This window comes from Muntiacus reevesi, chromosome 5 (assembly GCF_963930625.1).
Source record: "Muntiacus reevesi chromosome 5, mMunRee1.1, whole genome shotgun sequence".
NCBI classification, from domain to species: Eukaryota; Metazoa; Chordata; class Mammalia; order Artiodactyla; family Cervidae; genus Muntiacus; species Muntiacus reevesi.
In genome coordinates, this window is record NC_089253.1 from 97,263,570 (window position 1) to 97,288,856 (window position 25,287).

Sequence of the window (25,287 nt, forward strand, 5' to 3'; positions counted from 1 at the left end):
GCCTTGCACATCCTGGGACTTGAGTCACAAACCCCGTCATTCTCAAACCAAGTTTCACGGGTCTGCCCTGGTCACCAGGTCATGGCCTTCAACATACCTGTGGGTGCCACCAAAATCACACTCCTGGGACCCCCAATGCCCACCCTACAGCATTCCCAGGGATCTCTGCCCATTTCCCCTGTATCAAGCTTCCACTGGAGGGCCAAGCAATCTGGGGAGGCTTCCTGAAGGAGGCAGGGCCCCAGAAACTAAGGTGAAGAAATTAAGGTTCATAGAGACAAGGGACAGTCTCGTGGCGAGCTGCAGCCTGGACAGCCCTTCCTCCCGACTTCAGGGTTCACTTGGTGTTTCTGGAGGCTGAGTTCTCAGCCTCAAGAGCTCAAGTGCTCCATCAGGGGCCAGCACATCCCCACGGGCTGATGGGATTCCAGTGGGGAGAGCTGGGTTGAAGTCTGCAGGGCTGTCAGGGCTGCAGCCTGGGTGGCCCTTCCTCCCTCTGCAGGGTTCAGCCAGTGACTGGTTTCTCCTTGCTGGCTCCTCTCAGGTGTCAGCACAGCTGTAGCCTCCAGTATGTGTGATGTCTGGAGCCTGGTCAGGCCCACTTGGCCAAGCTGAGGGGCGGGAGGTGGGGGTGGTGGGGTGTGGGAGGTGGGGGGGTGGGGGGTGGGGAAGTCTTGTCCTAATTTCCCAAAGTGGGGGGCTTCTTCTAATCCTCAGAAAGCAGGGACCCTTCTGGCCCCTGAATAGGTTCTGAGGCTGCTCAGTACTGGCAATCCAGGACTTCTGGGAGGTTGTGGGATCCCTGGCCTGGAGGCTTCAGAGGATGAGGGATTTCATCCTACCCGCTCTGGGTGTTGGAGGGGCCTCACAGGGCCCCCCTGGGGAAGCTGGAGGTGGAGAGGGGGTCAGCCAGGAGCCAAGGGGCACAGTGAGGAAGCAGTCCTTGTTGGGGGTGTGCCCCACCCCCGATGACTCAGGGTACTGTCTGCCACCCCGCATCCGGCGCCAACCCACACTCCAGTTCCTTCAGGGCTGGTGGCTGTAGGTTTTACACAGAAAATATTTCTGACCACCCCCGCCCATCCTCCTTGTGATGTGGCTGGGGGTACGAGTGGTGTTTCCCCTGACAAGGCACACACATTTAGGTCACATTTAGTTTCCGGAAAAGAATTCCTGGGCCAAAGGGCATGATCACTTAGGAATCCCCCAAGGTCACCTTCACACATGGGTCTACTGGGTGTCTTGTCCTCTGTGGTCAGTTGCTCTGTGGCCTACGATGATACCTGCTCTCTTGGGGTCTCTTTGGGACCCCTTGAATTGTTTTTTTCTTTTTTTTGGTTGCACACAACTTGTGGGATCATAGTTCCCTGATCAGAGATTGAACCATAACCCTAACCCTGCCTAAGGCAGTGAAAGCACTGAGTCCTATTAACTGGACTTCAGGGAATTCCCATCCCTTGAATTTTTTTTAAAAAGTATTTTTTATAGCAGTTTTAGGTTCTCAGCAAGTGAGGGGGAACCTTCCCCCCCCATCAATACCCCCTCTTCAGTCGCTCAGTTGTGTCTGACTTTTTGTGACCCTATGGACTGCAGCAGGCCTGGCTTCCCTGTCCATCACCAACTCCTGGAGCTTGCTCAAACTCATGTCCATGGTTGGTGATGCCATCCAACAATCTCATCCTCTATCCCCTTCTCCTGCCTTGAATCTTTCCCAGTGTCTTTTCCAATGAATCAGCTCTTCACATCAGGTGGCCAGAGTACTGGAGCTTCAGCTTCAGCATCAGTCCTTCCAATGAATATTCAGGACTGATTTCCTTTAGGATGGACTGATTTGATCTCCTTGCAGTCCAAGGAACTCTCAGGAGTCTTCTCCAACACCACAGTTCGAAAGCATCAATTCTTCAGTGCTCAGCTTTCTTTATGGTCCAGCTCTCACATCCATACATGACTACTGTAAAAACCATAGCTTTGGGGGCTAAGATGGACCTTTGTTGGCAAAGTAATGTCTCTGATTTTTAATATCTAGGTTTGTCATAGCTTTTCTTCCAAGAAGCAAGCTCAAGAGGGGGAGCTGACTGTGGCTCAGATCATGAACTCCTTACTGCAAAATTCAATAACCCTGAGGACAGTGCATTTATTACAAAAGACAAACCTGCACTGGCACTTCATCCTAACCCAGAGTCTGTAGTTCACGTCCAGTGGATCCTCCTGTGCTCTGGTCAAACGAGTGATGACGCGTCCTCGCTGCTTAAGTTTCCAGAGCAGTCTCATTGCCCCAAACCTCCACCCACGCCTTGGATTTTGAGTCGCAGGGTCTCGGGGGTCACGCATGGGAACAGTTCCTCTGGCATCTTTGGGGCGTGGCCGAGGCGGAGCGGCCCGCGGGGCGGGATCTGGGCGTGTCTGGGAGGGGCCTGCTTCCTAAAACGGCGGGGCTCGCGGCCAGGGGGACGCCATGGGGGCGAGGGGCGCGCGAGTGGCCCTGTGCAGTGTCGCGCTGCTCTGCGCACTGGGCCTGGGCCAGCGCCCCCTCGGCGATCTGAGATGCAGCCCTGGCCAAGTTCTGCATGGGACGGGGACACAGGCACGCTGCTGCCGCTGCTCCCCAGGTAAGGCAGGCAGGAGCTCCTGCGCGGAGGGCGGCAGCGCGGCGCGCCTCCCCGTGCTCAGGGCAAGCTTTCTGGGTCCAAAGCCCTGATCCCAGAGCAACCCGGCGGCGGAGGCAGAATTGGCTTGGGGATTGGGGACTGGGGGTTGGGGGATGATGACCGGGAGGTGGGGCAGGGGCAGGGAGTGTGGGAACCTTCCCCAAGACAGATCAGGGGTCCTAATGTGGAGGAGGGGTGTCCCTGTTCCTTCTGAGTGGGTAGTGAGACCGTAGCCATCACTCAGGCTCAGTTTGGGTTTGCGCTCCTCTTTCTGCCAGCTCCCTGCCTCGGACTTGCATATCTGGGTGGGAGAAAAGTGGAATGGGTCAGTTTGGGGACAAATATCCCTGGGGAAAACACCCAGGGTGTCACCCTGCCAGGACCTGGGGGGTGGTAAGTGGCTCTTAGAGTTCAGGTCTCAGTGTCGTGGGCACTGTGGACAGCAGTCAGGGAGGGATGGGCAGGCTGCCTGGAGGGTCCTGGCAGCTGAGGGCCATGCAGGATGGAAAGGGGGCAGGGAGTAGATCTCCCAGGCGACTACCTTGTCCATTGGGATAGCTCTGGGTCACATTGAGTCATGGTCACCCTGGGTGAGAGCAGCTTCAGGGCAATGGGAGATGCATCCAGGCCAGGTGGGTGAAGGAGCTGGGTGCCCAGGAAGGAGGGGCACAGCTGGACCAAGCCAGGGTCCTGGTTCCCAGACAGTACTCTGCCCAGCTGAGGTAGCCCAGCCCTGCCCCCCACTTCCCTGGGGGTTAAGAGGGGGTGCCCTGGGGAGGGGGCTCCCCCCAGCTTCTGAGAGAGCTGCTTGTTCCCTGCCCAGATGAGGGGACCTGTCCTGAGCCAGACTGTCAGTGTATCCAACCCGAGTTCCACTGTGGAGACCCACAGTGTAAGAGCTGCAAGTACCACTCCTGTCCTCCTGGCCAGGGAGTGCAACCTGAAGGTAAGTGGTCGGTGGGGGTGGCCCATGCAGGTCAGGGGCATTGACAGGGCCCAGCCAGAGCTCATAACAGCTGGTGTGGAAGAATGCTTGCAAGTGGGGGTACGGACACCCTCTGGGCAGATGGGCGCCAGTGTGGGGTCCTATGGTACCCTGGCAGGCAGGCAGTTCTCTTGTTCTGGCATCTCAGCCCTCGCTGGAGGCACAGCGCACTGTGTGTGTGGCTCTCTTGGCCTAGGTGTCTTTGTCCAGAGATGATGCTCTCAGGGCCAGTTGTGAGGAACAGAGGGGTGTCCAGGACTGTCTGGCTCTTAGGCCCTGGCTCAGACTATGTCCAGGTCCTATACCCACCCTGATGCTCCACGTGGAGCCCAGTCTGGAGTTCAGCCCCTTTTCTGGAAGGAGCCTCTCATCCTCTTAGGGGGCTCTTTGCCTGGGAAGTGGGGCCTGCCTGAGCATGTTGGGGCTGGGGGAGTGAGGGCGGCAAGGGACTGTGTGAGGTTTCTGGGGCAGGGGAGCCTAGGGGTGACTGGGGCACAGCCTTACCCCAATCTCCAGGGCCCTCACCCGCCTCCTGCTTCCCAGCCTCCTGGAGCAAGCGAAGGCCCAGCCTGGTTCTTGCCAGGCTTCTACCCAACCCCCACCCCCCCGCCCGGCTCCATCCTTTGCAAGCAGGTCCCTCCTCTCCCCCATATCCCTTCAGGGACCCTCCACTTAGCCCTGAGTCACAGCCTGCCCTGGAAAGGGGCACATTGGGGACCTGATTTATCCCAGGCCCCAGAGGCTCCTGTCAAATCGATGAGGTGGCAGGGGAGTCCTTCTGCTGGGGAACTGGACACCAGCAGGATCCCACCCCAGTCACCCCTGCAGCCAGTGTATGTTTGTCTGTCTCCAGGCAACTTCAAATTCGGCTTTGAGTGTGTTGACTGTGCCGTGGGGACCTTCTCTGGGGGCCATGAGGGTCGCTGCAAACCTTGGGCAGAGTGAGTGCTGGTGGGGCCTTCTGGTGGCTGGGAGGTCCAGGCAGGCATGAAGGCGGGGCTTCTGCTGTCCTTTCTGGTGCAGTGACCCCCAACAGCTCAGAGGATTGCAGCAGTGCGGAGGAGTGCTTGGTTGCCGAGGGCTGACCGAGGGCTCTGTCCGTGTGTCCCAGCTGCGTCCAGCTTGGATTTCCCACCCTGTTCCCCGGGAACAAGACGCACAATGCTGTGTGCCGCCTGGGGCTGCCGCCCACTGAACCACCCAGCCTGCTGACCATCGTCATCCTCGCCCTGGCTGCCTGCATCCTGGCCCTGACCGTTACCCAGCTGAGCCTGCACATCTCTCAGCTGAGGAGGCAAAGAGTGTGGCCCCCAGGTCAGTTGTGCCTTGGGCAGGGGGGGGTCCCCTGCCTGCCGGCTGATCGCAGCCCCTCTGCAGAGGCCCAGCTCCTGGAGGCCCCACCACCCCCGCCCGAGGATGCCTGCAGTTGCCAGTTCCCTGAGGAGGAGCGGGGCGAGCGGCTGTCAGAAAACAAAGGCCACCAGGAGGACCTGTGGGTGTGAAGTGCGGAGGGCCCATGCCAGGCTCTCCCTGGAGCTGGCCTAGGCTGGCCCTCAGGAGCAAGGGCTCTGGGCTCCGCGGTGGGGCCCCAGCTCTGGGCCCGGTCCTGCTCCCCTCGATGGTGGAAGCAGGTGGGGGATGGTGACAGTGACCGGTGCCCTGGATCATGCCAAAGAGGCAGCAGCTGTGGCTGGATCCTGTGGAAGACCCAGATGCACGGTGGCTGCCTCCCTCTCTTGCTGCCCCACTGGGGCCGCATCTGTGGGCCCCTGGTTCCCAGGACAGGAGGCTAAGGACCTGGCTACAGGCAGCACTCAATAAAAGCTTGTCCAGTGACCTAAGTGGATGTGTGCTGGGGGAGAATGGACAGGTTCTGGATTTCCCCCCACCAGTGCTCACAGTCCCTTCCTAGCCGAGGTGGGAGTGGGGGTGGCTGAAGCAGGACGGTTACAGTCCTCGGCACAAGCCCTCAGCTGGGACCACAGGGGAGGCACGTTTTGCTGGACGCTGCCCTCTGTGCCTCTTGGCTGCCCTGTGCAAACCCACTCTCCGGTGGTTGGCCAGGCAGTTGCTCGGGCAGCCGGGTCCTTGGTGTGTGTGGGTCTCTGTGCCATGGGTGCTCCAGACTCTGGCTCCAGGCTGGCTGCACGTCCTGCTGGTTCCTGTGGGGTACCTGCCCTTGGGTCATTGGGCCCCAATCTGGGGCAAGGTAAGTTTCTGCCCACACTTCCTGGTGGTTGTGGACAGCCTCAGAATGGCCTGGTTCTAGCCCTCTGTCCCAAGGCCTCCTGTTGGCCTCCACCACCTCACAGGGCCCTCGCTCTTGGGGCACTGTCCTGGGGTCTTGCCCAGTGGAGGCAAGCAGTGTTTTTCAGCCTCTTGACAACATGATACCTGGGGAGTCTGATAAGGTCTCCATGGCATCCAGGGCGTGGCTGGCGGGAGACCGGTCTTGGCAGCGGCCCTCTCCAGGTGTCAGTACACCTGGCCCCCCTGCTGTCTGTGGCCCCAAGTGTTCTAGCACTGTCCCCCTCCCCCCTGCTCACCGCGCCCTCCCCACCCACCTGCACGCGGCCCAGAAGAGCCCCTTGATTCACTGGTCCCCACCCCCACCTAGTTCCAGGGGTGCAGGTGGGCCCAGCACAGAGCAGGAAGTGGAGGGGAGAGGGGCTCTGCGCCCTGCATTCCACCCCTTGTGGGGCACAGCCTGCTTACGCCTGGAAGGAGGGACGTGGCCGGCTCATGACCACTCACAGGGGGAGAACAACCCCCTCAGCCACTTCTCTCTGCCTGCCCCTGGGGTCCTAGCTCTGGGGGCCCAGGGAGCCAACCAGCTGCCACACCCATAGGCTCCTCCTCTGCCCTCAAGCCAGATCTCCTGTCCCCCACCAACCCTCGCCCACCCACCTCCAGGAAGGCCCTCCTCATCGCCGTCACGTGGGTCCCTTGACTGCCCCCCCCCCACCTGTGGGGAAGGGGTCCCCACCCTGGCTCAGCCCCCTGATGAAGCCAGGAGTCAGGTCCTAGACAGCCTGGCGGGCGGGAGCGTGTTCCGCTGACTCAGCGCGGAAAGTCCTCTGGGGCGGCCATCCGGCGTGGGAGGAGTGCCCGGAAAGTCAGCCTGTGGGTGGGGAGGTGACGCCAGGTGTGGGGTGATGTGGAGCAGGCGGGGGATTCCTGCTCTGCAGCGGGCTGGGGACAGGGGGATTTGCCCAGCTCAGCGCAGGGCCTGGAAGAGGGAGGCCAGGCTTGCGGGGTGGGGGGGGGGGGGTGGCGAGGAGGACTCAGGGAGCCCCTGCCACTGGACTGGGCCCACCCTTCACGCTCCCCTCCTCCCTACAGAGTGCCTCTGCCCCACCAGGCCTGCCCACTACTGGTCACCCCAGCTCCCTCCGCTCACTCCCTGTTCTCCCCACTCCTGGACTCACGTCCCTCCCTGGCAGCCTCCTGGGAGCTGGTAGCAAGCTGGACCTGAGTTGAACTGAGGCGCCCCAGCTGAAATCCTACAGAGCAAGAAGGGGCGTGGAGGGGCTCGGTTAAGGGGAAGCAGGAGGCTCAGGTGGGTTGCCCAGGACCGGGTGTGCCCAGGGGAGGCCTGAGCAAGTCTAGGTTGGGAGGAGGGAGGCCCTGGGTGGGCCTGGGATGCAGAGCTCAGGGCAGCGGGAGGCACAGGAGACTCAAGAGTGCTGATATGTGGGGGACGGAAGGGGCTGGTGTGTTGAGGTGCTCCCACCACCTCCTGCTCAGCCCAGTGTGCTGGGATGGGCACAGGTATAGGTCACCAAGCCCAAGAATGACCCGAAGATTAGATTCTGCCCAGGCCAGCTCCAGCCCCTTGCTGCTCCCCCCCGGGAACTCCCCAACCCCAACCAGGGAGGCTCTCCAGCTGCTTAGCTCCTCCCCGGTCAGGCTCCAGGGTGTGTGTGCAGCCTCAGATAAGGGCCCAGAGGCCATCCTCTGTTCCCAGAAGTGCTTCCGGCCACAGCAGCGTCCCACCCAGCCACAGCACCTCATCTTGTTTGAAAAGGCCCCTGACCCCCCACCCCCTCCTTCCCTGAGATCTGGACTCAGCCAGTGTGGGACATCCTCCCAAGCAAACAGACACACCCATAGTGGGCATAGGGAGGGAACCTGTCCTAGACAGAACCGGATGTCTGCCCTCCCTCGGCCCCAGTCCTAGGGCAGCTTCAGGGGGCTGTCCAAGGGCAGGTGGCCCCTGCCTGCCCCCTCACCAATCAGATAGGTCCATGGTGCTAAGTCTGGCCATTCAAGGGCCCTGACTTGGAATTGGGGCCATCACTCCCCTCAGTCCCCACCATGGTTTCAGCACCATGGCCTCTCCTCTGCAACTGGGCTGAGCTCTGGCTCTGCAGTGGTTTTCAGGGCCCTGAACCCCCACTTCCCAATAAGGAGTGGCCATGCTCCATGGAGAGGAGTCTTTCCAGAGACACTGATTTGGGCCATGGCTGTTCCAACCCCTCTATTTGGAGACACATTGCAGGGAAGAGGGGTTTGAGGGGGGTCCTCTGAGTCCTGTGGGCTCTTTAGTGGAAACATATTCCTGACTGCCAGGGACTGCAGGAGGATCCAGATGGGGGGCAAGGGTGTGGCCATCACCTCTGGGGATGAACGAGCAGCAAGATAACCTCATTTATTGTCACCCAGGTTCTCTGGGTACCAGGGGCCCAAGAGCTACAGACAGTCCAGGGTTTGGGGTTGCCTGGGGATGGGGGCCCAGTACGGACATGCATGTCTCACCCCACCATGGTCCCTGGGGGCCACTGCACCCACTCAGGGCCCAGGGACAGTGGAGGCCTCAGGCCAGCTTCCCCTCGAGTGTCAGGTCATCTCTGCAGATACTGCCTTGACCGGCTGGGGATCAGTCCTGCTGGAGGAGAGCTGGAACATCCAGGGGGCAGCACTGTTCTACCATGGGTCAAGTCATGAGCCCCAGGACAGCGTGGGCGAAGGCCCTGTGGGCAGGATGTGAGGAAGGGGCAGAAGAGGCCTGGAGGCTGAGACATGGGGTATAGAGGCCCCTCAGGACGACCAGGGGCTGAGCCTGAGGTGACATGGCTGTGCAGTGACCTTCACCCCAGTAAGGAAGGACTGGTACAGACCCTGCAGACACTGATGTGGGTGCGCTCTGCCCACCCAGGGGACCACCTCTCCCTGATGGAGACTGGTTTTCACCCTCCCCAGCCTCGGGGTGCAGAGCTGGCCACTGGGCTGTGGAAGTGGCAGTGCTGAGCTTGATGCCTCATGGAGAGCCCATCAACACGCTGGGTGGGCTTGTCACACGGTGACAAGCGTGCTTCTGGCCTGGGGACCCGACACTCCTGGCCACAGCAGCAGGACGAGGAGGGAGTGCAGTGGTGGGGATGCATGGGTGAGCTGTGAGTGACAGGGCAGCTTGGTCCTGGCCTGGGCCCTCACTGGCTCTGTGACCCGGGAGGACTGTCTCTACCTCTCAGCCCCAGGTTTCATTTGGCTCTTCTCTCCCTGACTCCCTGACTGACTGCACATCTCCATGGACTGGCCAGTGGCTCAGCTGCCCTCTAGTTTGCTCTGGCCCTTGCTCCCCTGGGAAAGGAGTGGGAGGGGCAATGGGGGAGGGGAAGACAAGCCCCTTTGCCCCTTAGGTCCTACCCGCACTCCAATGCAGAGCAGAACAAGGGTCCCAGCAGCCCCTCCCACCTGTGGTGGAGCCCACTGGGGTCATGAGTGAGGGTGGGCAGGACAGGGGCAGGGCATGTGACTTGGTGGTGACTGATGGGAGAGGGGAGGGCAGGATATGTGAAAGGCAGTGCAGGAGGAGGGGTGCCAGCTGCAGTAGGCATAGGGGTGGGCCTGGACTGGGGTCGGTGTGGGATGGTGGATGTGGAGAGGGGATTATGGCTGGTCCAGGATGCTTGGTGGTAGCAGGTTTCTTCCAGCAGCCTCGAGGTTGGGGCCACAAGGAACATAGGGACATGCTGGCTCGGCACACCCCTCAGGGCAGCGTCCTGCACGACTATGCACCTGTTGCCCACAGCCTGAGTTCTTGGGACCTCTGCGATGCTCTGCCTGCTGTATAGCTCCCACCGTGGCACCATTGGGGAGCTCAGGGCCCTGGTGCTCTGAAGTCCCAGAAAGGAGCTGAGCCTGGGCAGGGTGGGGCCTGGTGTGAAAAAGTGCTCCTATGGGGATCTGGAGGGGCCCCTGGGGACTCAGACCCTTGCCTGGGAGTCACTGGCTGCCTTTCCCAGGGACCGCAGACTAGGCAGCGGGGGTAGGTGACCTGTGAGGCTGCAGGGGCCCAGGGTCCGGATGGAGGCCGGCTATAGGTGACGCGTGGGGGCCCAGAAACTGGAGAGCTTCACCGGATGGAAAGAGCCCATGTGGGCAAAGTCAGGGGTTCAGATTCGGCGGCTCATCTCTCGACCCCCATGTTCCCCCAAGAACGGGTCCCAGCAGTGAAGTAGCGGCTCGCGGGGTTCAAGGAGGCTGCCAGCGGGGGTCTTGGGGCCGGGTGTGCGGGGCAGAGGCCGTGCTTGTAACAAAGTAGCTTTTATAGGTCCCTGGGAGAGAGCTGGTAGCCCGCCCACTAGGAGCCGCGATGGCCCGCGTTCTTGCGCTCCTCTTCTGCCGGCCCCAGGGAAAGCTCCCGTACCCGGTCTTCGTCGCCCACTCGCGGTTGCCCACCGCCCTGGGCCTCGGGGCCTCCACTCAGGGCGACGTCGGGGGCGGGGACGGGAGGCCGGGGGCGCCGTTGCGCGGAGGAGGGCCGCCCTGGCCCTCCGCCGAGGCCCCGGCGCGCGCCCGGCCTGTCGGTGGCGCGGAGCAGGGGTGGCTCGAGGGGCGCGGCGTCGCAGGTAGGCCGAAGTGGGGGCAGCGGCAGGCGGGGGACGTTGCGGGAGCCCCCCAGGCACGGCCACGGGTCTGTCTCGCCGTTGTGCAGGAGCACGAAGCGGCGCTGGGACAGCAGTGGTAGCATCTTTTCGCTGCGTAGGCTCTTCTGGAAGGTCTCGAGCGCAAGGTCTGAGGAGGAGTCAGGGGTGAGCGGGATGCGGAGCGGGGGAGGGCGGTGGGGGGGATGGGGGGACCCCCAACCCCGTCTGGAGGTGACAGGGTGGTGAGGGGCGGGATGGCACCACGCTGGCGGGGAGGTGGGGGCATGAGCAGAGGCTGGGGTTGCCTCGCAGCCCTCAGGGTGCTGGAGAACTGGGTTTGCGGGCGTCTGAATTTGCAGAGAGCGTGTGCAGGCAGAGGGGGGCAGTTTGAGGGTCCTGGGGGGTGGCTCACCCAGGGTCTCCATGACCACGCTGGGAATCACTTCTTTCAGGACTTCACAGTTGGTGTGCAGGGCGGGGTTGGAGTTCATTTCCAGCAGCCACACCTGGGCCCAACACTACTCAGCATCCCTCCCCACCTACCACTTGGCCAGGAGAAAGCTGAGACCCTGGTCCCCATTAAGCCACGTGACCATCAGGTCGCTTCTTTTCCATGACCTCACTCCCCCAATTGCCCAAGAGGCTGAGACTCTTGAGGGTCTGAGAGTCTGGCCTTAGGAGCCACCCCAGCTGCAGGAGGAGTGAAACCTTATGGACACACCACCTCCAGGGCTAGGGAGGGCACCTGACTGCCCACCCCAGGGGCCTGCCTGAGTGGTCAGGTGTGCACAGAGGGCCCCTGCCTCCTGCACCTGCCTGCCAGGCCCACCCCCCTGGAAAGCCTCAGCAGCACCTTAAAGTTTTCATCGATCAAGAAGTCACAGCCGATGAGGTCAAAGTAGCCCAGCTTGCACTCCAGCTTGGCTTTGACGGCCAGGAAACAGTGGGCCATGATCTGCTGCATTCGCTTCTGTGGGTGGGGTGGGGTGGCGGGGATAGGACGTCACCTGTGGGCCTTGATTACACCCTCCAAGCCTGAGCAGCCACAGCCCATCCCTCACCTGTGCTCCCACCGTGCCCATACTGTCACATTCTCAGGGTCACAGGCTCACAGCCAGAAACTCCTTCACTCTCATTTTATGCATCCAACAAATGTATGGCCCTCCTATTGTGTGACAGGTACTGGACTGGTGTGGCAGGAGAGTGGAGAGAGCTTCCGAGGAGTCTCTGCCCTTGAGCAGTTCACTCGTAGGAGAGAGACAAAAAACTTGATGTGTAAATCATTATGCACTTTGTATGGTGCACAAAGCCACACATGCTAAAGCCACACATGCTAAAGGAAGCTAAACAGGGTGAGAGGTGGGGGGTTCGGGGTGGTGGGGAAAGGGGTATGATCCAGGTGGGCCCCATTGAGAAGAGAGTGAGTAACAGGTGAAGATGGAAGGGGGAAGCTGTGGGATGGGGATGGGACACCTGGCGGGAGCAACAGCTGCAAGTTCGAGCATGCCCAAGGTGTCAGAGGACCAGGGTGATGCTGCTGAGGCTGGAGCAAGCTAGGGAGCAGCAGGAGATGAGACCAGAGTGGCACCAGTCACTTCTCAGGGTGTGGGAAGACCTTGTCTTTCACCCTGAGATCAGAGCTGTGGAAGGTGGTACACAGGAGGGCATATCTGACCTGTGCCCTCACAGGGTCCTCAGGTTGCTATGCTGAGAGATACTGAAGGGGCCTGTTGCAAGGGTCTAGGTGAGAAATATGCTGGCTTGTAGAAGCCGAGGTGGTGGGATGGATGCTAGGTCTATTTTGGGGTAAAGCCAATGCAACTGATGAAAGGATGTGAGCTGTGAAACAAGAATGAAGGGCTATCTCTAGATGTTTGGTAGGTGGAGACCTCATCAACCGAGACGAGAGGAGGCCCTGGAGGCTGAGACCTCTGTGAGCTTGCAGACGGGGTGCTGATAGGCTTTATTTCAAGATCAGGAGAGTGGTCAGGGTCCATGTTTAACATGGAATCTTAAGCACATAGATGGAATTTAAAGTCAGGGGATGTCTGAGAAAGAGAAATGTCATATGACATCCCTTATATAAGCAATGATACAGACTAATTTACAAAACAGAAAGAGACCCACAGACTTAGAGAACAAACATGGTTGCTGGTGGAATGGAGCGGGAAAGGGATAGTTAGGGAGTTTGGGATGGTCATGTACACTCTGTTATATTTAAAATGGAAAACCAACAAGGACCTACTGTATAGCACAAATAACTCTGCCCAATATTATGTGGCAGCATGGATGGGAGGTGAGTTTGGGGGAGAATGGATACATGTATAGATTCAGCTGAATTCCTTTGCTATTCACCAGAAACTATCACAGCATTGTTTGTTAATTGGCTTTACCCCAATACAAAATAAGAAGTTTTAAAAAAAATAAAGTCAAGTGATACCTGATAAAGACAAAGAGTAGATAAAAGCAGATAAAGAGTAGAGCCAGGCTGGACACTGGACTCCAGAGAACCATTGTGGGGAGCCCCACAGGGGGCTAAGAGGAAGTGAGCAAGGTCCTGGAAGCCATGGGGAGTGAGGAGCTATGCCCAAAGTTGGCTGACAGGTCAGGGAGAAGAGGACCAGGACTGACCCCTGAGTTTGACAACATGGAGGTCACTCTGGTGAGCATTTCAATGAGACAACAGGGAGAAGCCTTGCTGAGCAGGATCAAGAGAGACGAGAGCATCACAAAACGGGCAGAGGAAGGGGTCCAGAGATAAGCCATTCCATAAAAACAGCCAAAATGGGCCAAATTTGTCAAAATTAACCTTAGAATGCTGGAAATTAATCAAAAGTGTTCAGCCACCTGAAGAATGTTTATTCAAATAGAATCTTGCATCTTGGTAGGAACAGCAAGTTTTGTAGTAGTTTAACCTGCTCTAATACTATTCCCTGCATCCCAGCTCAATGCCTTGAAAAAAGCCTACATTCTTGGTACTGGAGATAGCAGGATTAATCTGTTTGGCAGAGGAGTATAGTCATTTGTTGTAATGTCTGATGTTTCCTTGGAAGACCTCATTTGAACTAAAGGAAAATACAGGAACAATGTCTTACCAAATAGAGAATATCGGTGAAGAGACAGAGATTATAAATGAGAGCTAAACAGAAATTCTGGAGTTGAAAAGTATAATAATTGAGCAAGACATTTGTGTTGTTTGAAGATAGATCAGTTGAGATTGTCCAGTCTAAGGAACAGAAGGTCAAAGGAATGAAGAAAAATGAAGTTACAGAGATCTATGGAAGGAGATCTAGAAAGAGAGTAAAGGAAGAGGCAGGAAGAATACTTAAAGAAATAATGGTAGTGGAACTTCTCAAATTTGATGAAAAAGAATTTACACATTTAAGGCCAATGAGGTCCAAGTAGGATAAGCTCAAAAAGATCCATCATATTATAAGCAATCTTTTAAAAGACAAAGACAAACAGGATGTTGAAATCAGCAAATAGAAGTGACTTATCATAAGGGCTTCTCAATAAGACCAGCAACCAATTTCCCATTAAAAACCATGGAGTCCAGAAGGCAGTGGGTTGACATATTCAAAATACTGAAAGAAAAATAAAACTGTCAACCAAGAATTGTATATACAGCAAAATTATCCTTCAAAAATAAAAAAGAAATTAAGACATTCCCAAATTTAAAAAACAGATTATCAGTAGTAGAACATGTCTATAGTCCTTTGGACTGAAATGAGAGGACATTAGACAATAATTTGAATTCACGTTAAGAAATTAAGAGCATCCCTGAATTAACTATATCAGTTCAGTTCAGTCACTCAGTTGTGTCCAACTCTGCAACTCCATGGACTGCATGCAGCATGCCAGGCTTCCCTGTCCATCACCAACTCCTGGAGCTTGCTCAAACTCATGTCCATCAAGTCAGTGATGCCTTCCAACCATCTCATCCTCTGTTGTCCCCTTCTCTTCCTGTCTTCAATCTTTCCGAGCATCAGTGTCTTTTCTGATGAGTCTATTCTTCGCATCAACTGGTCAAAGTGTTGGAGGTTCAGCTTCAGCATCAGTCCTTCCAATGAATATTAAGGACTGATTTCCTTTAAGATTGACTGGTTTGATCTCCTTGTAGTCCAAGAGACTCTGAAGAGTCTTCTCCAACACCACAGTTCAAAAGCATCAATTCTTTGGCACTCAGCTTTCTTTATGGTCCAACTCTCACATCCATATATGACTACTGGAAAAACCATAGCTTTGACTAGATGGACCTTTGTCAGCAAAGTAATGTCTCTGCTCGTTAATATACTGCCTAGTTTGGTCATAGCTTTTCTTCCAAGGAGCAAGCGTCTTTTTTTTTTTTTTTTTGTAAGCGTCTTTTAATTTCATGGCTGCAGTCACCATCTGCAGTGATTTTGGAGCCCAAGAAAATAAAGTCTGTCACTGTTTCCATTGTTTTATAAATAACTACATAGTTAAATATAAAAGACACTACACATTCATTTTTTGGTAATTGTCTTTTTCCTTCTGTTTTATTTCAAAGACAATTGCATAAAACAATAACTATGAATCTATGCTGCTGGACAGTAACAACATAAATGAAGAGATAGAGCTATATAGGAAAAAATTAAAAAAACACACTATTGAAATTAACTTGGTTTGAATCCAAACTAGATAGTTTTAAATTAAGATGTTAATGGTAATCCCAAGGGCAGCAATAAGAAAATAACTCAAAAACGTATAGTGAAAGAAATACTAGAAATGGTACATTAGAAAATATTTAACACAAAAGTAGGTAGTAATGGAGAAACAAACAAAAAGATATAAGATATATAGAAAATAGCAAAAGATCAGATGTAAATCCTAACTTATCTGTAATTATATTAAATGTAAATGGATTAAGCTTTCCAATAAAAGACAAAGATTGGCAGAATGCATCCCCCCACCCCCCATGCTTTCTATGAGACTCACTTTAGATTCAAAGACGAAGATAGGTAGAAAGTCAAAGAATAAAAAAAAAGATTTATCAGGCAAAAAGTAAACAAAAGAGAGCTGGAACATCTGTACAAATATCAGAGAAAATAGAGTTTAAGATGAAAATTGATGACATTAAGAAAAAAGAATATTTTCTAATGATAAATCAAGAACATGTAATAATTATACATTCACCTAACAACAGAGCCTAAAAATATATGAAGCAAAAACTGACAAAACTGAAAGAAATAGACAATTCAATAATAATAGTTGAGGACTTCATTATGCCATTTTCAATGATAGAACAGCTATACAGAAGATCAATAAGTAAATACAAGACTTGAACAACACTATAAATCACCTAACCTGAAAGATATCTATAGAACACTCCACTCAACAGCAGACTACACATTCTTCTCCAGTGTGCATGGAACATTTTTTAGGATAGACAGTATGTTGAAACATAAAATAGGGACTTTGCTGGTGGTCCAGTGGTTAAGAATCTATCTGCCAAGGCAGAGGACATGGATTTGATCTCTGGACCAGGAAGATCCCACATGCCAAGGGGCAACTAAATCTATACACCACAGCTACTGAGTCCATGCTCTAGAGCCTGTACTCCGCAACAAGAGAAGCCACCACAATGAGAAGCTTGTGCATCACAACAAAGAGTAGCCCCCACCCGCTGCAAGTAGAGAAAGTCTTCACTCAGCAACGAAGACCCAGTGCAGCCAAAACAAAAAACATGAAACAAGTTTCAATACTTTTTTTTTCTTTTTTTTTTTTTTCAATACTTTTTTAAGGGTTGAAGTCATGCAAAGTATGTTTTCTGACCACAATGGAATGAAATTAGAAATCAATAGGAGAAAGAAAATTAGAAAATTCACAAATGTGTGGAAGATAACACACTCAAGCAACAAATGAAAGCAGAATGCACGAAATCTTATGGGATGCAGTAAAAGCAGTGCTCAAAGGGAAATATATGACTGTAAATGCCTATATTAAACAGGAAGAAAGATCTCAAATCAAATCAATAAGCCAATCTTCAACCCTAAGGAAAAAAAAGAGAGAAAACTAAACCCAAAGCAAGTAGAAGGAAGGCAATAATAAAAATTAGAGTGAATACAAGTGGAATTAGAGAATAGAAAGCAATAGAGAAAATCAATGAAACCAAAAGCTGGCTCTTTGAAAAAAATCAACAAAACTGACAAACCCTTAGCTAAACTGACCAAGAAAAAGAGGAAAGAAGATTTAAATTACTAAAATCCAGAAAGAAAGACCTGGGGGCTTTCCTGGTGGTCCAGTGGTTAAGACTCTATGCTGCCAGTGCAGGGGGCATGGGTTTGATACCTGGCCCTGGTGGCTCAGACGGTAGTCTGCCCACAATGCAGGAGACCCAGGTTCGATCCCTGGCTCAGAAAGATCCCCTGGAGAAGGAAATGGCAACCCACTCCAGTATTCTTGCCTGGAAAATTCCATAGACAGAGGAGCCTGGTGGACTTCAGTCCATGGGGTTGGGAAGAGTTGGACATGAGTGAGTGACTAACACTTTCACTTTCAATGTCAGGGAACTAAGATACAATATGCCAGGTGGTGTGGCCAAAAGAGTAAAAAAAAATTTTTTTTTAAAGAAAGACTTTACATAAAGATGAAAATGATTATGAAAAGGATTATAATTGTTCATAAAATACCACGAGCAACCTATATTCCAAAGAAATTAGGTAACTTAGAAGAAATGGAAAAATTCCTATAAAGACAAACTGATAAACTTGACCCAAGAAGAAATAGATAATCTTAGTTACCTCTAACAAATAAAGGTTGAGTTAGTAATAATAATAAAAATAATCCTTCCCACAAAATAAGACCATAGTAAGGTGGCTTGACTCGTGAATTCTTCCAAATATTTAAGGGCTCCCTGGTGGTTCAGATGGTAAAGAATCTGCCTGTAAAGCAAGAGACCTGGGTTTGATCCCTGGGTCAGGAATATCTCCTGGAGAAGAGCATGGCTACTAACTCCAGTATTCTTGCCTGGAGAACTCCATGGACAAAGGATCTTGGTGGGCTACAGTCCATGGGATTGCAAAGAGTCAGACACAACTGAACAACTAACACGACACATTTCACAAACTACAAATATAGAATAGAAGGGAACATGTTCAAAACCAAATAGACAATAATGCTGTGGACCAACATTGCTTATGAGGGTACACACAAATATTAAACGAAGTACTCAGAAACCCAATTAACAGCATATTTAAAGGACAATATGCTATGTCTGAGTGCGATCTATCCCAGAAATGCAAGAGTGATTCATTTAACACATGAGGGACTTCTCTGGAGGTCCAGCGGTTAAGACTCCCAAGTTTCCAATGCTGGGGGCATGGGTTTGATCCTTTGTCAGGGAAGTAGGATTCCCATGTGCCTCATAGCACAGCTCCCACCCCCTCAAAAAAAGAGAAAGAGAATGAAGCTACAGCAACTCAAACAGTGTGATGCTGGCTTAAAGACAGACACACACATCAATAAAATAGAATTAAGAGTCTAGAAATAAACACATATATATCTGGTCAATTGATTTTCAAAAATTTGCCAAGAACAGTCTGACAGATGGTCCTGGGACAATGGGGTAGCTACACACAAGAGACTGAAGCTGGACATTTACCTCACACCATGCACAGTAATTAACTCAGAGTTGAAACATAGGACTTTTAGAAGAAACCTCAGATGTATCTTTACAACTTGGATTTGGCAGTGGATTCTTAAATATGACATCAAAGCATGGATAACCAAAGAAAAATAGATAAATTGCATGTCATAAAAATTTAAAACTTTTGTGCAAAAAAGGACCTTATCAGGAATCCCCTGGTGGTCTGGTGGTTAGGATTCTGTACTTCCATTGCAGAGGGCATAGGTTCAACCCTTGGTTTGGGAACTAAGATCCCGCAAGTTGTGAAACAAACGAAAAAGGACATTATCAAGAAAGTGAAAAGAGAACTCACAGGAGAAAATATTTGCAAATCACAATCCGATAAGGGTATAGCAATCAATATATAAAGAGCTCTACAGCCTAAAAGGGACTCCCCAGGTGGTGCTAGTGGTAAAGAATCTGCCTGCCAATGCAGAAGATCTATAAGATATGGGTTTGATCCCTCAATCAGGAAGATCCCTTGGAGGAGGATACAGCAATCTACTCCAGTATTCTTGCCTGGAGAATACCATGGACAGAAGACCCTGGCGGGCTCAGTCCACAGGGTTGCAAAGAGTTAGATATGACTGAAGTGACTAGGCAAGCTATGCATGCACAACCTAACAAAGAAAGAGTGGACAACGGAGATAACAGAAATTTTTCTAAAGAAGATACAGATATGGCTAAGTACATAAAAAGATGCTCAATATCATTATCATTAGAAGAATGCAAATCAACCCGTAATGAGATAATACTCTTTTATACCCACTGGGCAACTATTAAACAGAAAGATAGTAAGTATGGGCAAGGATACAGAGAAACTGGAACCATCAGACATTCCTGGTGGGAGTGGGAGCGATTGCAGCCACTGTGGAAAATGTTGGCAGTTTCTCAAAAAGGTCAACGTAAGAGGGACCATGGGACCGTGCAGTTCCTTTCCTAGACCTGTATCCAAGAGAACTGAAATACCTGTTCGTGTATGTGAATACTGATAGGAGCATTACTCATGATTGACAAAAAGTAAAAACAACCCAAATGTCTATCAACTGATGGACGTTTATCCAAACAAATCATGGTCCATTTACACAATGAAATATTATTCAGTCATAAAAAGGAATGAAGTGAATCTTGAAAATGTTATGCTTACTGAAAGAAGCCAGGAAATCCCACATATTGTGTGATCGCATTGATGTGACATGTCCAGAACAGGGGGATGCATGGGGACAGAGAGTGGACTAGTGATTGCCAGGGGCTGGGGAGGGCAGTGGGAGATAACAGTGTTCTGGAATCAGAGGGTGGTGATCATTGTTCAACTCTATGAATCCACTGAGAATCACTGAAGTGTGCACTTTCACAGGGTGACCTTTGTTTTGCATGAATGATCCGTTTGAGAAAGGGAGAGGAGAGGACTCTTAGAGCCAACTGCTGGGGGCACACCCAGAGGCAGCCCCGCCCAGGGACCTGCCTGTGGCCCAGCACCCCCCACCCCAGTCCTGACCCCCAACCCCTCCCCTCGCCGAGTGGGCAGGGCAAACACAAACCGTGAAGGTGGTGAAGACCCAGTCTCGCGGGAGGCCCTTGGTCTTGTGGAACTTGTCGTTGATGTAACGGTTGAGGTGCTCCATGCTCCACACCGTGTCCTCCTTGAGCAGCACATACAGGGGACTCTTCTTCTGCATGAACTGGGGGGAAGTGCAGCAACTGGAGGCCCGTCCCCCACGGAGGCCCCAATGGAGAGCATCACCCTGATGCTGCCACACCCCCATGGGGCCTGCTTCTCCTAGATGCCCTGGGCTGGCCCTGCCACCTGAGACCCTCCCCCAGCAACTCCTACCCTTGAGAAGCCCCTCCAGATTCTCCTGGGGGGATCTGCCCTTAGCATCTCTGCACTGAGGTCCTCACCAAGACCCTCATCCTCTGCTCCCACCCCTGTGATGCCTGATCCACATCCAGAGGTGCCTGATCCACACCCAGAGGGAGACAAGCTGGGGTGGGGGTTGGCGCATGGCTCTCAGTCCTTTCATAGGGTGCCTGCTGTGGCTGAAGGTGAGAGGCATTGCTGACCACAGGAAGGGCCACCTCCAGGCCTGGGCCGTGTCTACAGCTGGGTTCTTGTCTACATTCTTGAACAGCGATTTTTGTCCACGGCTGCATCTGTGCAGCGCATTTACCTGGTTGGTTAAATGGCCACTGAGGTCGCTGGAATGGGGATCATAAAGGCCGAGGGTGAGGCGAGCATAGCCGTGGCCGAAGAAGACCATGTAGGGCATGGCACAGGCGATGAGCAGGTAGGAGCGCACATCAAACTTCTTCCCATCCAGCAGCAGCGGGTTCTTGATGTACCTGGGGAGGTGTGGTCAGCCTGGCCCAGGCCCCCACCTGGACCTCTTAGTTCCCCAGCACCCCTACCACCTGCCTCAGCTGTGAGCTCTGGGTCCCCTACTCCAGTTGAGTGTAATGTCCCCTCATCAGGGGACATTTCTGAGCCTGAACAGGTCAGGGAACTGGGGAGGAGGGCTTGGCCCCCAGAGCTCAGCCTGCCGGTGTATGACTGGGGTACCCCAGGGCACAGTTCTTGTTAGGAGTTGGGGCGGTTGGTTGGCCCCATGGTCAGGGAAGATTGTCTGGAGGAGGAGGCAGGGATGACCTTGGGCCTTAAAGGGCGGGTGCCTTTGGAGAGACAAGGAGGGATATCCCAGTGGAGAGCACTGAGGTCTGGAGACCCAGAGGCTGGGAGCAGCTGTTTACGGTGACTGACAGCAGTTGTGGCAGGAATGAGGTCCCGCTGGTGGAGAGGGAAGTCCAAAGGGAACTCTCTGAGGCCGGACTGTGCCTCTGGTTTGAGGCTGAGGGTCTGGACCTCACCCAGAGGCAGAGGGAGCCCAGGAGCGGGGGTCAGCTCTGCCTGAGGGCCTGAAGGCTGCAGCTGGCTGAAGGGGGATGGGGGAGAGGCTGGGGGAGAGGCTGGGCTGCCTGCGGGTCAGTGTGCAGGACCCAGGTCAGGGCACAGCTAACTGAGTGCCCCCTGCCCCACACTGTCCAGGAGCCTGTGGTGTGTGTTGTGGGAGGTGGTGTGTGCAGGACATCTCCTTCCGGCCCTGACAGCAGGAGAAACCCCACCCCTTCCTAGCTACACAGAGGCCCAGCTTGGGGCACTGAACCTTCCACTATGAAGAACTCCTCTGGGCCCTGCGACCCCCATGGACCCTCACAGGCACCAGCGGGCTTGGGTCAGCCCCACCCATTCAATGCCCGTCATGGGGCCCATGAGCAAAACCTCTGCACGACCCGCGCCTGGGGTGCCCGGAATGGCATCTTGCGGTAGATGGGGTCGTCCTCGATGCTTTGGGTCTTGGCTTGGAGGGTGGTGACTTCCTCCTGGTTCCGGAGCAGAAAGATGCCTTTGCCCTGGTTGGAGGCTGTGGGCTTGCAGATCCACATTTCAGTTTCTGCAGAGAGAGCCATCTGAACCTGCGGGCTAGATTCTGCCCTGCCCCACCCCTCCCAGCCCTGACTGCTCTCCCAGTCATAGCCCTGCTCACACTCCTCCTAGTCATGGCCTGGAGCCTGCCAGGCTTTAACCTCCACTAAGGTCCAGCCATGACACCTCCCTAGCATGCCTTAGTACCAGCCTTGTCCTCACCCAGGCTGGCTCCACCCTTCCCCTCCCTGACCATGCCCCTCCCTCAATCTCGCCAGGACCTTGGCCCTGCCCTAATCACACTCCATCTTGGTCCAGTCCTGCACTGGTCTCCCCAGAGTGGGCCTGGAGTCCAGTGACTTCTCACCATCAAAGAGGGTGAAGAAAGCCTCTCTCTCGTCCCTGATGTCCAGACGGTAGGTCTCTGGGAAAAAGTCTTCCATTTTCAGGACCCTGGGGAAGCAGGGGGCGGGGAAGTCACTGGGAGGGTTGTCCCCTCCCCCCAGCTTGTCTGACCATTCCAGGGGCCTGATCTGGGTGGGGGGGTGGCAGTTGGAGGGAGAGTTTCCAGTGGGGCTGGGCTCTAGGCACCCTGCAGCCTCTGGAGTCCTCTAACACATATCTGCCACCCCAGCTCTTCCCTCTGCAGAACCTTTGCACCTTCTGTTTCCTAGCCAACTCAGGCACACATGGCTTCTCTGCAGGCTGCCTCACCTGTCTCTGATCCCTCCCACCTCCCAGCTCTTAGGTCTTCAGGGGTGGTCAGTTCAGACCTGGGTCTCCAGGCCAGGACACTGACCAGCTTGCAGTGAGTGGTTGGCACGGATCCCCTGGCCTGGGGTGCCTTTCAGTCCTTTCATGGACCTCCAGGCTGACCTTCGGTTTAGGGCATAGTGGCTGAGTGCGTCTACCTCTGTGGCCCCAAGTGTCCTGAGCTGATCCACAGGAGCTGTTCCAGGGCGGGTATCATGTCCTTTCCAGATCTGCACCCCAGGGGGACACAGGACCTGGCTTGAGTGGCTGCTCGGGGTGTGGAGAATGGATGGGGGATGTCGAGAGGTGGGGCATGGGTGGAGGCTTGACGGTAGTCTGATGGTGTGTGGTGTGATGGATAGACAGATGCCTACAGGGCAATGGTCCAGGGCTGCTGACAGAAATGGTGGAGGTGGACAGCTGGACACGAGGATGTAAAGATGGCCTTGTGGACGACCAGATGGTGGCTGGTTGTTTGGATGAGTGGGCAGATGTGTTAATGGCTGGGCAGTGAGTGGGTGTGGAGTAGACAGGTGAGTGACGTTGTGGGCACATGGCGTGGGCAGGCCAAGGGGCAGGAATGGCTGTGGGGTGGACAGCAGGGGTGTGGTGGGCAGTGAAGACAGTACAGGAGGCCAGTGGGTGGCTCTGTGGCGGGCGTGTGAGGACCGCTGAGGCCGTGGGGTGGGGGGTGGGATGGTGGCAGGTGTTGGGGGAGGAGACAGATTAGCTGGGTCAGTGGGAAAGCAGGTGGGCAGATGGACTAAGTGGAGGGTGGTTAGGACCAGGGACTGACCCATCGGTTGGGGGTGTGCAGCTGGGTGAGTGGGTGCCAGGGGTGGGGGGCAGGCTGGCTCACTTGGTCTGTGCGCAGTGGGCTGGTTTGCTGGTCTTGCTCAGAACTCTCGAGTGCTCCCTCAGGGCGCTGAGCAGCCCAATCTTGGTGGTGAGGAGCTTGTTGTTGGGGAGCTGGTACAGCAGCTGCTTGCCTGGCAAAACAGAGCCCGGGCAGCACACGGTGGCACCCTGTGTTTGAGGGCCGCCCGCTGAGCCCGGCCCCACCCCTACCTTCCCGGAAGTTGCAGTAGGTGTCTCTGCACTTGACCTCACACCACTTGAGCTTGTAGTCTTCCCGCCGGTTATCCTGGATGCGCCGCCAGCCCTTGCTCTTGCAATAGGAGCTGATTCTGTAGGGGAAGGGCAGTGCTGACCTGGGGGCCGCGGAGCCGGGGAGCACAGCTGGGTAGGGCCTGGGGGCGGTGGGGCAGGGCCCGGATTGAGGTCCCACTCACATGGAGGCCCCGTTGGTCCCTCCAATGTAGAAGAAGGGGCCTTGCCCTGTGCTGGGTGGCTGCTTCTCCCCCTCCAGAAAGTGCTTCTCTAGGAGGGCGGCCTGGGGCCTGATGGCTTCAGAGTCGTGCAGCTCTGTGGGCAGGTGGGAAGTCAGAGCCTCTGGCCCACCCGGCAGCTTTCCTGCTCCCTGATGGGCCCTGCCCGAGCCCACCTGCATCTTGGTCCAGCTGGCTTAGTTGATGCAGGAGCCCCTCCTGTCCGTGGCTCCCCATGGGTCTCTCATGGGCCCAGCCTGTGAACAAGGTAGGTTCAAATGGAGGGGAGGGCGTTCACTCAGAATCTGGCCGGAGCCCTTGGGCCGTCCCCCAGCCATCTCGGCCCATCTCTGCCCATCTCAGATGGCCCTCTGGGCCTCCCAGGAAATAGGGGAGAGTCACCATCATCAAGGGCCAGCTCTGGAGTGGGCAGTGTCCCTCCTTACCAACAGGGCAGGGGGCAGAGGCTGAGGTTGAGGCTGGAGCTGGGGGCACACATGAGGCAGAGACATGGCCAGGAGGGTGGGGGTCACAATGTCCATCATGATGTCATGGGTGACCCATGTCAGTCAGGGTAGACCCCTGTTTATGCCTGTTCAGACCCTGACTCTGCTGGCCTCTATCCTACTTGGGCCAGCCTGGATCTCATACCCCGCACTTGACCTCCTCCCAGCTGCTCTCCCAGGACAGAGCTGTGTTGTCCCCTGTGAGAAGGCCTTCTTGGGGGTGGGGTGCCTGTCCCCAGGAAGGTCCTGGCTGCATTCACCTGGTGCCCAGGCGTGGCCCCGCCGGATCCCTGCCATCCTTGATCGCTTGCCTCTCTTTGTGCCGACTTGGGTCCGAGGGGGTAGTCCTCGGCGGTGGAGAAAGTGGGTGTGGCTGCGGGCCACAGACACTGGGGTACCTGGGCAGGGGTACCTCTGGGAAGACATGGCCCCCACTCCTCTGCGGACCCTGCGGGCAACCTGTGGTCCTAGCCCTTGAACTGGGCACCCGGTCGGGCCCGCCCTGTGCGGGGAGGGGTGCTGCCTGGAGTGCTGGACTCTGGTCTGGTTCCGGTCTCTGTGGTGACTTTGGGGCCGGGTGCCCCTTGGGGGCAGGGCCATCTCTGCATCCTTTCTGTCCGGGGCGAGTCCTCCTCTGCAGGGACGGTTTGTCGGTGGTCGGTGTCTCTGTACTCGGCCGTGGGGCCGGCTGTAAGGAGGGCTGCTGTCAGGCCTGTGGGGTTGGGGGGGAACGGCCTTCAGAGGGCCTCTCCCAGGGTCAATGGGACTGTGGGCCCTTCCCCTAGAACGATGCCTCCCTGGGGCACCTTTCTTGAGTGGCTGAGTTGGGAACATTTTAGGGAATTTTAGCTGTTCCTTGACAAGTCCTTCCCAGGTTGAGGGCTGCTCAGGAGGGTAGGGTTTTCCGAAACTGAAGAGCCACAAACAGTGGAAAGGCCAGCAGCCTGGAGCGTGGGCAGGCACAGAGAGGCTCCTCCAAAGAGGACAGTCGCTTTGCAAACAAACCAACTGGTCACCCTAGAGATGCTGACCAAGACCTTTGTCCCCATTTAGGACAGAAGAGGGTAAACTGGAGATAGCTGTCAACCCAGTGATGGGGGCTGGGCGGTGGCTGGGTGCAGGGAGGGTC

General features: G+C 54.8%; 2 protein-coding genes across 14 annotated transcripts in view; one reads left to right on the top strand and one right to left on the bottom strand.

Annotated features, from left to right (window-relative positions):
- Positions 1-2,455: 2,455 nt before the first annotated feature.
- On the top strand, positions 2,456-5,458 carry TNFRSF18 (TNF receptor superfamily member 18). Of its 2 annotated transcripts, XM_065936881.1 has the most exons (5): positions 2,456-2,609; positions 3,472-3,594; positions 4,487-4,574; positions 4,745-4,947; positions 5,011-5,458. In XM_065936881.1, exons 1-5 carry the CDS (start codon positions 2,456-2,458, stop codon positions 5,133-5,135), a joined length of 693 nt encoding a protein of 230 aa, XP_065792953.1. In that variant the 3' UTR covers positions 5,136-5,458. The 2 variants fall into 2 exon arrangements, with proteins under 2 accessions (XP_065792953.1, XP_065792952.1); XM_065936880.1 differs by having other exon boundaries at positions 4,745-5,458.
- Positions 5,459-8,285: 2,827 nt separating this feature from the next.
- TTLL10 (tubulin tyrosine ligase like 10) overlaps positions 8,286-25,287 on the bottom strand; it is a 52,014-nt gene continuing 35,012 nt past the window's right edge. For 5 of the 12 annotated variants that reach the window (XM_065935989.1, XM_065935993.1, XM_065935986.1 and 2 more), the window contains 12 exons: positions 24,419-24,870; positions 23,829-23,909; positions 23,617-23,749; positions 23,393-23,511; positions 23,184-23,313; positions 21,939-22,024; positions 21,428-21,599; positions 20,322-20,493; positions 19,692-19,832; positions 11,359-11,475; positions 10,918-11,011; positions 8,286-10,653 (listed from right to left, as the gene is read on the bottom strand). In XM_065935989.1, the coding sequence (XP_065792061.1) occupies positions 10,220-10,653; positions 10,918-11,011; positions 11,359-11,475; positions 19,692-19,832; positions 20,322-20,493; positions 21,428-21,599; positions 21,939-22,024; positions 23,184-23,313; positions 23,393-23,511; positions 23,617-23,749; positions 23,829-23,909; positions 24,419-24,758 (2,019 nt within the window). In that variant the 5' untranslated portion in view covers positions 24,759-24,870 and the 3' untranslated portion in view covers positions 8,286-10,219. Of the gene's footprint in view, positions 10,654-10,878; positions 11,476-19,691; positions 19,833-20,321; positions 20,494-21,427; positions 21,600-21,938; positions 22,025-23,183; positions 23,314-23,392; positions 23,512-23,616; positions 23,750-23,828; positions 23,910-24,418; positions 24,871-25,287 lie in introns of those variants that run through there. The other 7 variants (XM_065935991.1, XM_065935990.1, XM_065935987.1 and 4 more) reach the window with 3 other exon arrangements.